General features: G+C 34.6%; 2 protein-coding genes across 2 annotated transcripts; one reads left to right on the top strand and one right to left on the bottom strand.

Moving 5' to 3' along the window:
* The first annotated feature begins 1,841 nt into the window (after positions 1-1,841).
* LOC105110757 (uncharacterized) lies at positions 1,842-7,222 on the top strand. The gene is made up of 3 exons (XM_011005913.1): positions 1,842-2,965; positions 6,060-6,228; positions 6,580-7,222. The coding sequence occupies exons 1-3, from the start codon at positions 2,165-2,167 to the stop codon at positions 7,044-7,046; spliced, it is 1,437 nt and encodes a 478-aa protein (XP_011004215.1). The 5' UTR covers positions 1,842-2,164; the 3' UTR covers positions 7,047-7,222.
* A 1,865-nt stretch (positions 7,223-9,087) lies between these two features.
* On the bottom strand, positions 9,088-9,462 carry LOC105110776 (SAUR-like auxin-responsive protein family). The gene has a single exon (XM_011005941.1). It carries the CDS (start codon positions 9,460-9,462, stop codon positions 9,088-9,090), a length of 375 nt encoding a protein of 124 aa, XP_011004243.1.
* Positions 9,463-11,381: the final 1,919 nt, after the last annotated feature.

Below are 11,381 nucleotides of genomic sequence, written 5' to 3' on the forward strand. Positions count from 1 at the left end.
GCTATTGATAATCCTGGATCGACACCATTATCTTCTCTAGGAACAGCTTTATTATCAGTGTTTGAAGAGCCAGTAATAGATGATTATGGTGGCTTGCAAGAAGTAGGTGTCGAGGACTACATGGGTTGTGCCTCTGCTCATGGTATAGGACCTTCAATTGCAATTTTTGACAGAGCCAGAGATGGACGGCTGGATTGCGTCTGTGTGTATCCATCACCACTGCATTCAAGAAAACAAATGCAGGCAAACCAGTGCTTGGTCTAGTGGTGGAAGGGGCTTGTCTCCTTCCACTGCACCTGGATTCGAGCTCTCCACTGCATCTAAGTTCGAGCTCTGACGTGCACGTCTGTCATCCCCACGGTGCCTTACATGTCTACTGGGTTTGCAGGGTATTTAGTGGACCGTATGAATTAGTCGTGGTGCGCGCAAGTTGACCCAGACACCTCATGTAAATTAAAAAAAAAAAAGAAGCAAATACAGGAGTTCATTGACAACAAGAAGGGTTTTCTTGTGGAGGGTTGCAACTCCATTTAGAAATTAATGAAATATTTAATAACCTGCAAAAGGGACATGTATCTTTGGATGTTTTTTCATAAATTACTTTCTTTTTTTTTGGTTTGTTAAAAAATTATTATGGTCGTCACTCTCCCTGAAGTTGAGCGATGATCATAATTCATCTAACTGTCAGTCTGCTATGACCTTCTATCATGCATGGTAAATAGCCTGGATTTATTACATCCTGTTTAAGAAATGGAATGCTCATTGCGATTTTCAAATATGAAATAGATTTGATCAGATAGAATGTAGAACTCATAGTTATTTGACTCTGATCAAGAACTGGGTTATAAGATCAATTTCAAAATGATAATGTTTTGCTTTTTTTTTTTTTTAATGAAATGAATTATTTTGAACAATTTTTTTAAAAAAACACCTGAAATTGATCTATAAAAATCTAAATTGATTTGAAATGAAACCGAACCTTGCTATTTTTTGGATCAGTGAATTATCATTGCGGGTTTAACAAGTGTAATAATACTCGGCTGCTGAAAACCTTTAAACAATTATGAACTTTTCAAAGTTGTGATGGGCTGAAAAGTGTAGAGGGTTGGGCTTGGGTCTAATTTGACGATGAATGCTCTGAACTTGTAAGATCATTGGGATAATATGGGCATAAATCAATCACCTCTATTTTATGGCCACATAGGATCAAATGACACGTCTGAGCTGAATTGACTTGAGCTTTATTTGGGTCCTGGGTATCCACTTAAGCTTCATGGCTCATCATGATTTCTGTTTTGTGTCTTCCATGGCCTAATTTCAAGCATGGAGACTTGTGTGCGTGTGTATTTTAATTTTTATTATCTCGTGTGTATAAGATTTTGAACAATAATTAAAAATCAGAGAAATACTAAAAAATATTTTCATGACAGTTTCAAACACGTTCATAATCTCGCGTGTATAAAATGCCGGAAGAAGCATTTTGTCCCTAAGCCAATCGGTATAGTTCCTTTCATGGAAAACTAAAAACAGCATTGTATCTCTCGGTGGTGTTGAAGAGATAGGTTTTTTTTTTAAGTGTTTTATATTTAAAATGTATAAAAATAATATTTTTATTTTTAAAAAGTTATTTTAAATATTAATAAAAAAACAATTTAAAAATATTAATTTCAAATAAAAACTTTTAAAAGATGATAAAATAGAATTTCAATTGCAAAAACAAATATCCCCTTTAAAGTCCCTTGGAGTGGCGGTGGATTTGCAATTCTGTAAACGAGTTCAAGGCAGCTTTGGTGGATTTGCATTTACAGTGGAGTGATCAGAATTATATAAATATATAAACACAGAAAATGAGATCAAGTACAGAAAAGGAAATATCAATCCAAACCTTAGCGAAATCAAGGAGATTAGGTTTCCTATCTCTTCTCTGACAGATGAAGTGGGCGCAATTCCAATCACAGCATGTACAATAATAACACAACCCTTATAATTTTCTTCCGACATATATGGACTTTGCTCTGGCCCGTCCACCAAACAATCACACGTTTTATCTGGCACACTCAATTTCTCTCAGGCTTTTTAGCTAAGCCAAGGAGGAGGCTCCCCCCATTTGCCATCTCTTCCTCCTTGTCCAAGACCAAAACCCAGCAGTTTCCGCTAGTTCAACATGCCTAACCATGGCCAAGACCAACTAGACCCGAACCCACATGCACCAGAGCCCAAGGCTCGACCAGTTGGCGCCACTGAGTACAGTTGGTGCAGATCAGTCCCTCTTGGCACAGGCATCACGGTCTTAGCTCTCCTCTTATCAAAACAACCCAATATCCATCTTCTCCAAGCTACCCTCGACAAACTACAAAACTCCCGTCCTCTGCTCCGCACTAAGCTCCGTTTCAATTCCACCACCAACTCCTTCTCCTTTATCACTCCACCCGCTCCTCACGTCCAAATCCAACCGTTCGATCTTTCATCGACGGCTGACATAATCTCCAACGGCGACCAAAACATAGACCCTTACCACATTATTTTAGAGCACGAACTAAACAAGAATTCGTGGTCAGCATATCTTGACCAATCATCAGACGCAGAAACCAACGTGTTTTTTATTAGTCTTTACACGTTGAGTGAAAACCGTTGGGTGGTGGTCTTCCGGCTGCACACGTCAACATGCGACCGTGCGGCGGCGGTAGGGTTGTTGAGAGAACTGTTGGCTCTGATGGGTGGGGAAAATCAAGGAGGGATAGCCAAGGAATATGAGAATGAGGTGGAGGTTAGTTTGGGAATTGAAGATTATATCCCGAGGGGGAAGGGTAACAAGCCCTTTTGGGCGCGTGGAGTAGACATGCTTGGATATTCTTTGAATTCGTTTAGGATATCCAATTTGGATTTTGTAGATGCTGGTTCTCCCAGAGGCTCTCAAGTGGTGAGGCTTCAAATGAACTCCGATGATACCCAAAAGCTTCTTGATGTAAGTGGCCGCTTTGTCTTCACATTATTACTTTTATCTGCTCATGATTGTTTGTTTGCGATGCTTTCATATAATAATAATTCACTCGAATGTTTGAATCATTTTTTTATATTATTTGAATTTGACTGAAAATAAATTTGATCTATGTAAATGTGATGGACTCCACCTAGAAAATAGGAATCGAATCTTTTTAAAAACAAATATCAGCCTTTATTACAAAAATAATTTATTTTTCTAAAATTCTATTCTTAAATAGGGATTATAATTGCTTCCATTGATTGGATATTAGTAGGCTGTCCAAATGCAATAAATCCATTTATTTATTTTTATTAAAGCTATAAGGTTATGTTTGTTTTTATAATCTGCATTTAAAAAGTTTTGATTTTTTTTATTAAATTATTATTATTTTAATTCTTTTGATAGGCAGATAATAAAAATAAATTAAAAACTATTTAATATATTTATAAATAAAAAATATTTCTTCACTCACATCAAATATTTTAATTGTCAATTTTTTTTCATGTTGTTTTAGAGTTTATTTTGATAGTTATTATTTTTTTTAAAATTTTTAAAATTTTTATTTTTATTTTTAAAATTTATCTTTATATTAATATTAAAATAAAAAAATTAATTCAAAACAAAAAAACAAAAATTTCAAAAATACTGTTAAATCCTTATATATTACATGCATGAAATTATTAATTGCTTTTAATAAAGTGGGCCCAGTTTGCCGTAGAAATTAGACAAAATGTTGTAGGCCCTCTCGCATTCAAGGCAACAGAGAGTGGCTCGTGTCTCTAAGCTGAAGTTCTCAACTTGAAAAGGATATATGGATAGGACACAGCGTTAAGGCAGCCCTTGCGTAATTTCCTTGTGCAATTACGATATTAGAGACCCGAGCGTTTGGCAACGCAAACGGTGATCCTTTAATTTTCATTTTTTTAATATATTTTACTAAAAATTAATATTTTTTTATATTTATAAATTATTTTGATGTGTTGATATTAAAAATAATTTTTAAAACTTAAAAAAATTATTTTAATATATTTTCAAGTGTAGAAATGCATAGCACATTAAATTCCTATCCGAGTCCTAGGTTGTGACACCTTCATATGGCTGCTAAAAATGAATGCAAGTAAGGCATGGATATCCATGTCCTCTGATCTGTCTTTGTTTGGGGAGCTACTACATGAAATTGGTTTTAGTTGTTTGCCTTCAGATGCAATTTGTGGCAGGGGTGCAACTGTGTGGTTGGTTAGAACCAAAAAACTGAACTGAATCGCCATCATTTGGTTTGGTAACTTGATTTTCATTGGTTTTTCTTCAAAAAATCATAAAAAATGAAAATTCTAAATCAAGAAACATTTGCATTTATTCTTACAAGCCCCCAATTCAGGTTTATGTGATCCAGACTTTGTCTTGGATCGATCCTCAAATTAAATTTTAAAACCATCATAATAATCATTTTTATTTTAAGTGTTTTATTAAACAATTTTGAAATTAAAAGTTTTTTACAATGATATTTTAGGAATAAAAAATAAAAAATATTATCTCTTGAGATAAATTTTTTTTGTGTTTCTATCTTTGTTTCTTTAACTAAATATATTTTTGTTTCTACTATTTTTGTTCTTTCAAATTGGCCCTTATCAGGGCTATTTAAATAAGGTTAGGAATTAAAGTGGTAGCATAATTTGAATTCTTAAGTTTAGTCTTTGGCGGTTTAACAACCACCTTGAATTGGTCACCAAATTTTCTTCTTCTTTTTTTTTTAGCCGCACCCTCATTTCTTGTAATTGCAATTTCTATTCAGTAAAATTCATTCAATTCAGTTCTTTCAATAAATAATTTACAATTTCTATAACTCAATTCCACAATTACAAGTTCAGATTGTTACACCCAATTCCACTATTACAGATTCAAAACTGTTACATTGCTTGAGTCAAAAGCATATTGAAACTTAATAGAGATATAGCTAGAACTTCCTTAAGCATCTGCATTGGAATGGACTCTCCGCTTTTCTGTGGCATGCATGTGGCATCCTTATTCCTTTAGGTCTTCTAATTTAATGCTTGGCCCTCAGAGAGTGTATGATGCTGGCTGAGGTCAAATGAGAAAATGTTTAATGTTATTTGGAAGGAGAAGTGCTACTGGGAAATTAGTCTAATGATTTGATGGAAATTTAATGTGGTTTATTTCTTAACAAGGAAGCCTGTTAGTGGTCCCTTGCCTGGATAAAACCGTTTTGTCTTATTAGCTACCCCTAATCTATTCCAAGATATTGTCTTGTGGTTTTGGTTCTGTCTCTTCCAAAGACAGTTGCTGTGGAGTCTGAAGGAGATTATTCTTGCATCTTCTGCAGACAAGCTATTGAATTTAGAGACCACTTGTCTTATGATTGTTATCTCTCCTGAAGGATTTGGAGGTTCATTTTAACACCATGTTTGGTTCTTACACATGTTGATTCTTAGAATGATCAGTTCCAGCAACTTATTTCTACATTGAAGAGGAAAACAATTCAAGTGTTTAATTCTTAAGTTAGCATGGGCAGATCAAGTCAAGTATGGTTAGTTAGTATGGAATGATGAATCCAAAACCATCTTTCTCATAATGAGAAGCATTTTCAAAGGGAGAACTATTTTTGCTGCAAGATTAAGATTGTATAGCCTTGTATGTAAAAATAATGCTGAAAGCATATGCTTCTGTAATAATTGGCAATGCCTGACAGTCGCAGCCATCTTTAAGAATAGAGGTGAACGCGATCAAATTTTATAGTGTTCTGTTTTTGTTGGCAGCTAGCAACCCAATTTGTTTTGTATACTTTCTTTAGATGGAATAAAGTTTTCTTCTCCATCCAAAGGCAATGTGGTTTTCGTAGTCCTTCAATTCTCGAGAATGATTTAAATAAACGATTCTGGACATAAGCTAGACAGTTTAGATGTGATGGATCTAGTCTTATATTGGTGATGCATATCAGCTCTTGAAATGGAAAAGGCCTAACCACTCTTAAATCACCGAAGGCAGAGCTGCAAGCTAGTACCACAGCTTTAGAAGTTACCCTCGCGTGATCACTGGAATTATGACTCTTATTTTACAGGGTTGCATGTCAAGAGGGATTAAACTTAGTGGAGCCTTGTCTGCTGCTGGTTTAATTGCAGCACAATCCACTAAAGACCTTCCTGATCATCAGATGGAGAAGTATGCTGTTGTAACCCTCATCGACTGCCGCTCCATTCTTGACCCAGTTCTCAGTAGCGATCATATCGGTATGCATTGTATATTATATACACACTTTATAAGCCATCTTTACCTTCAGTAATGTCGTTTACACATAAGATTTCTTTAAATATGTGAACAGATTTTTAATTCAATTGGTCAGCCAGTGCCACATATTTTCAGTTCTATATACTGGGAAATAAGAGGGTCCATTCGTTGTGTGTGTTTAATGGCTGTTGCAATGTTTTCCTCGTTCAAAAAGTTAGAACTAGTTTTGTATGATTCAAGTTCTCCTTAACTAGAGATTGGTAGTGCGAATTTGGATATGCAAGCAAGGGACAATAATTTTTTGATGACAGTATAAGATTTTTGCCCTGACGCCAGTAACCTGATTATTTCAGGATTTTATCACTCTGCCATTTTAAATACACATGACGTAAGTGGAGGTGTAATGCTATGGGATCTAGCAAAAAGGTGCTACGTGGCCTATACGAATGCAAAGAACAATAACAAGCATTTCACAGACATGGGTGACCTGAACTTCCTCATGTGCAAGGCAATCGAAAATCCAGGTTTAACTCCATCATCATCGATGAGGACTGCCTTCATTTCAGTGTTTGAGGACCCTGTCATTGATGATACTAATGAAATGCATGGAAAAGTGGGAGTCGAGGATTATGTGGGGTGCTCCTCAGTTCATGGTGTGGGCCCTTCCGTGGCCATATTTGACACCATAAGAGATGGACGGTTGGATTGTGCATGTGTGTATCCATCACCATTGCATTCAAGGGATCAAATGCAGAAGTTGATTGATGATATGAAGAGAATTCTTGTTGATGGTTGTGGCGGTGTGGAGAGTGAGAGCTAGTTTTTCTCTCTGTCAGAGTCTTATTGGAGATGAATTAGTACTGTTTACTTTACAAGTTCCGTCATTTTTTCTATGGGGCAGACCATGTCATTGCCCAGAGCAGCCATGTAATGAAGTGTTTGAAATGAGAAACTGCTTATTGATGCATCAATCATGGATTTACCTGGCAGCTAAAATTATGATAGCTTTAATACAGGCCAGGTCTGGCAAGTAACTGAACATACTACTTGAGTTTTTAGGCCTTATGATCCAAGTATAAGCGCACGGCCGCTGGCCTCGGGTTTGCTCAATTGACTCAAGCTGTCCATTAACTCACTGACTGCAAATGATTTCTCACCAGGTAAACAATCCATCTCCAACTTTAGCTGCCCAAAGTTAAAATGGCATTCTCTTAGACTGTTATGAACTGGTTTTTGAGACAAGATTTTCCATGGACTTGAATACATAGAAACTCCAAATGGATGCTGAGATTTCCTTAAACATGCCTTTGTTACAAGTTATTTATATCTGGTTTATTTTTGTGTTATAAAAATGTTTTTAAAAAATTTTAAATTCATTTTCTTATTTTTAATTAAAATTAATTTTTTTATATTTTTAAATCATTTTGATGTATTATATTAAAAATAATTTAAAAAATAAAAAATATTATTTTTGTTTATTTTTAAATATTTTTTTTTTTGAAAGCAGCCATTATTACAATATCAGACACTCTTTTAATCCAATTGGATAAATCAACATATTGATTTTGGACCATGATTAGATTTCATAATTAACTGGTTAATCCATACATGAATCCGATCATACGTTTTTGAAACATGGGGATGGCATATTCTAAAACCCTCGTGCCTTTGATCAAGCAGCCAGCACAGAACCGTGCAGCATCTGCTTGAACTGCTTTCGTCTTGCTTGTCCAGTCGTAGATCGATTAACTACTATATTCACAATAAACAAAACAGTCCATTGTTCGACAGTTATAAACTTATAATGATTATTAGTTGCTGGAATTCATAAAATAATAATGCGTTCCCTAGTTTTGAATCGATGTTTAGTGGAGTTAATGTACTTAATTCGGAGACTTGTTTTATGCATAAACTTGGTATCCTTGTCATTTTGTTCATGACCAAGAAATTCAATATTTTACCAAACACTCGTATTTTAGAAGAAATACTCCCTTTCTACAATATACATACCAAGTTACACTGAAGAACATGTTGCCTTTCATCTTTCCTTCATCAAATAAACTACATATTTATATGCTTGAGGATTATGTGATAAGTGGCGTATATACTCCTTTACCACTATGGATTGTATCTAAAAAGAGGTATTTGTAAGATTTTTTTTTTCTTGAATATATTAGTTCGGATATAGATTATTTATGTAAGATGTGATTGCAGAGGTACGTTTAATCAAAAACATTCATAATCATTAAGATAGAACAAAAATCTATATGTTTTTAGCTGCTCTACAGCCAGCGGATAGCAGTAGTTTTTATGAGATCAATTGAGATAGCCTAAAAAGCATCAGTAGTCGTTATGTACAATGCAGATCAGCCATTATTGGCTTAGAAGAAGAGATGGAAAAACCAGAAATCAAAGTGGAGAATAGACAGGCATTGAGGGGGTTCATTTATAGAGATTAACAGGCAGCAAAGATCACATCACCTGGCTCTTCTTCCTATCCTGTTTTAAGTGTTCAGCTGTAGATGCAACTTTGGCAACGGAAGCAATATCTTTGTGCAACTGGCTAGCTGCTACATTGAGTCAACATCCAGAAACTCAAGCACAAGATTTTAGATTTTTTTCATCCATAAATCTTACAGCTGTTACTTCATTACCACGCTAGAAACTCAGAATATTTTGTGATTCATTTGTCACGATCACAATTAGCCCAGCCATGTTGGTAGAGCTGTGTAGTATCCACGACATGTAACTTTCAATTCTATTACATCAAGGAATTACGTACAAGCTCAAACCCAGAGCTTATAGTTACCTGATATATAGTCAACAAGCACTTAATTTCTGCTCTCTTTTTATCTTCTCATCTATAGAAACTCCTCAACCAAATTTCCAAAGTCAAACCTTCCGTTACAACATTCAGCAGCATTGAGAACCTCTTGAAATGTGGAGACGTTGCATGGAACCACAAGCCTATTCCTTTTCTCGAAACCAAACTCGTTATATGACTTCTCCAACAACATTTTGAAGAGTGGATGGGAGAGACAGCTTGTTGGCACCACAAACCTTTCCCTGTCTTCCCCTACATATATAGCAAAAAACCCTGTTGGGGTTGTGACCACATCATCAAAACTATGATCCCTTAGCAAGCATTCATGCTGTGATTGCTTGCACTCATTTCTACTGATATCCTTCACCTTCCTGGCAAGTTTCTTGAAAGAAACGATCTTTTTGCCCAACATTTTCTCTTTCCAGCTCTGCTATTCTTGATCTGCAAGGAAGAAAAGGAAAGGAAAGAGATTGAAAAGATAAGAGATGGTATTGTTGGGAAAACACACAACAGGTATGAGAGGTATAGGAGAAGTGGTTTATGGCTATTGCTTAGGGGGAAAGGGTTGGTGGGGAAGAATTTGTATTGTAGCTGGAGGGGAATGTCTCAAGAATCGGCCATCTTTTCCATTTTTAACTTCCAATTATTGACAATCTATGATTACAGGTTCGGTCTTTTGAAAGAAGTGTCTCGTTTATTTTGACTTGTCAACAGTAGTTCAAAGTCTTCCGACTAGCTAAAAACCTCGAGTACTTTGGTTGAAGATGAATGATGGAATGCCACAAAGTTTTCACGGGAATGGATTTTGTATTTTGTATTCCATGTATCTTGTCGGTCATCTCTTTCTGGCCCATCGATTACCACGAAAATAACGCAAGACCCGCCAGAAAGAATGATTTTATACATATATATATATTAATTAGTGGTGTATTTTCAAGCTTGGAAATCATTTTTGTGTTTGAACTGAACCTTATGCCAACCACACTGATTAATTTTTTCTTTTTAGTAATTAACAACGTGATTAACATGTACCAACCATCTCTACCTTGGAAAAGGAAAATTCAACCACTCTTGTCTTGTCTACCACCCTTCATGAAGTGGAAGTCTTTATTCAGCCATTGGAGAGAAATAAACCCTTGGATACTTGCAAATTATTCCATGCACCATATCCTAATAAGACCTAGGCGCCAGTTGAAGTAATTAGAAGAACACCATACCTTACCAGGGAGGGTGCAGTTATTGATTAACCAGTAGCCATGGGCGGAGGAATGCCAAGGGCTAGGGTGGGCTCTTCTTCAAATTAAGATTTTATCAATATTTTTTAATTAGTTTTATATAAAAAAATTATAATTTTTAATTAAGTTATTAAAAAACTTCTGAAAATTTACATGAAGCCTTGTAGTATAATACTTGAACTTGGTTAAAATTTCAAAATTGTTGAGAAAATTCAGAAATTTAATGAAAAATCATAATTTAACTAGTTTTACATTATTGTATATAATTTTCAATCCGACTATCAGATTAAGCTGAAATTTTATAGGGGATCTTAAAATATATTGAATAAAATCTTGTTAAAATTTTAAGATAAACGGAGCTTGGTAATGCTAATAAAAAAAACTGTCAAATAAAAGTAAAACAACTCATTAAAGATAAAATGATTATTTACCATTAAAAAATGAAACAAGTCACATTTTCCTTCCCTTTATATGTTGCTGATTGGGCATAAGCAGAATAGAAAAAGAAAAGATAAAAGAGAAAGAGAGAAAAGTAAGGGAAAATATAAAAAAATTCAAGAAAAAAAAAGTAAAAGAATAACCTTAGAAACCTACAAAGTCTAACTTATAAAACACTAATATAAGAAATAATGAGGGAAGTAAGAATTGAGAGAAAAAAAAATTTAATTACTTTGTTAATTGTTATTTTATCCCGGTTGAGGGGTTGTTATGATATCAATTCAGATTTGATTATAAATAAATTATATTTCATAAAATATCGAATGATGTAACTTTAATAATGAGCTTATTTTTACTTTTTATTTTAATTTGATGTACTTTTAAATTTAATTTTTAATATTTTAGGTAATGTGTTTAAATTAAAATTTTATTGTTAACTTTAAAAATTTATATATATAAATTAATAATTAATTTTTTTAAAAAAATTATATATTTATTTAATAGTTCGTGACGGGAAAAATTCTCAGCTATGCCTTTCCAGTAGCTCTGTTGAAAATCGAGAGATTTGGGTCCTGTTCTTGCTGTTGTTTTCAAGTGACTTGAAACCAAGTAGGCCTCAACTTGCACGAACCAAACAAGCCGGGGGGGGGGGGGGGCC

The sequence above is a fragment of the Populus euphratica genome, unplaced genomic scaffold, assembly GCF_000495115.2.
Source record: "Populus euphratica unplaced genomic scaffold, PopEup_1.0 scaffold262.1, whole genome shotgun sequence".
In the NCBI taxonomy this organism is placed as follows: Eukaryota; Viridiplantae; Streptophyta; class Magnoliopsida; order Malpighiales; family Salicaceae; genus Populus; species Populus euphratica.

Bases quoted from the DNA above. Each gene is read 5' to 3' on its own strand.
- LOC105110776 (XM_011005941.1), bottom strand. From the start codon at position 9,462: ATGTTGGGCAAAAAGATCGTTTCTTTCAAGAAACTTGCCAGGAAGGTG.
- LOC105110757 (XM_011005913.1), top strand. From the start codon at position 2,165: ATGCCTAACCATGGCCAAGACCAACTAGACCCGAACCCACATGCACCA. The intron at 2,966-6,059 runs GTAAGTGGCCGC...CTTATTTTACAG, and splicing joins ATACCCAAAAGCTTCTTGAT to GGTTGCATGTCAAGAGGGAT. The intron at 6,229-6,579 runs GTATGCATTGTA...TGATTATTTCAG, and splicing joins TCTCAGTAGCGATCATATCG to GATTTTATCACTCTGCCATT.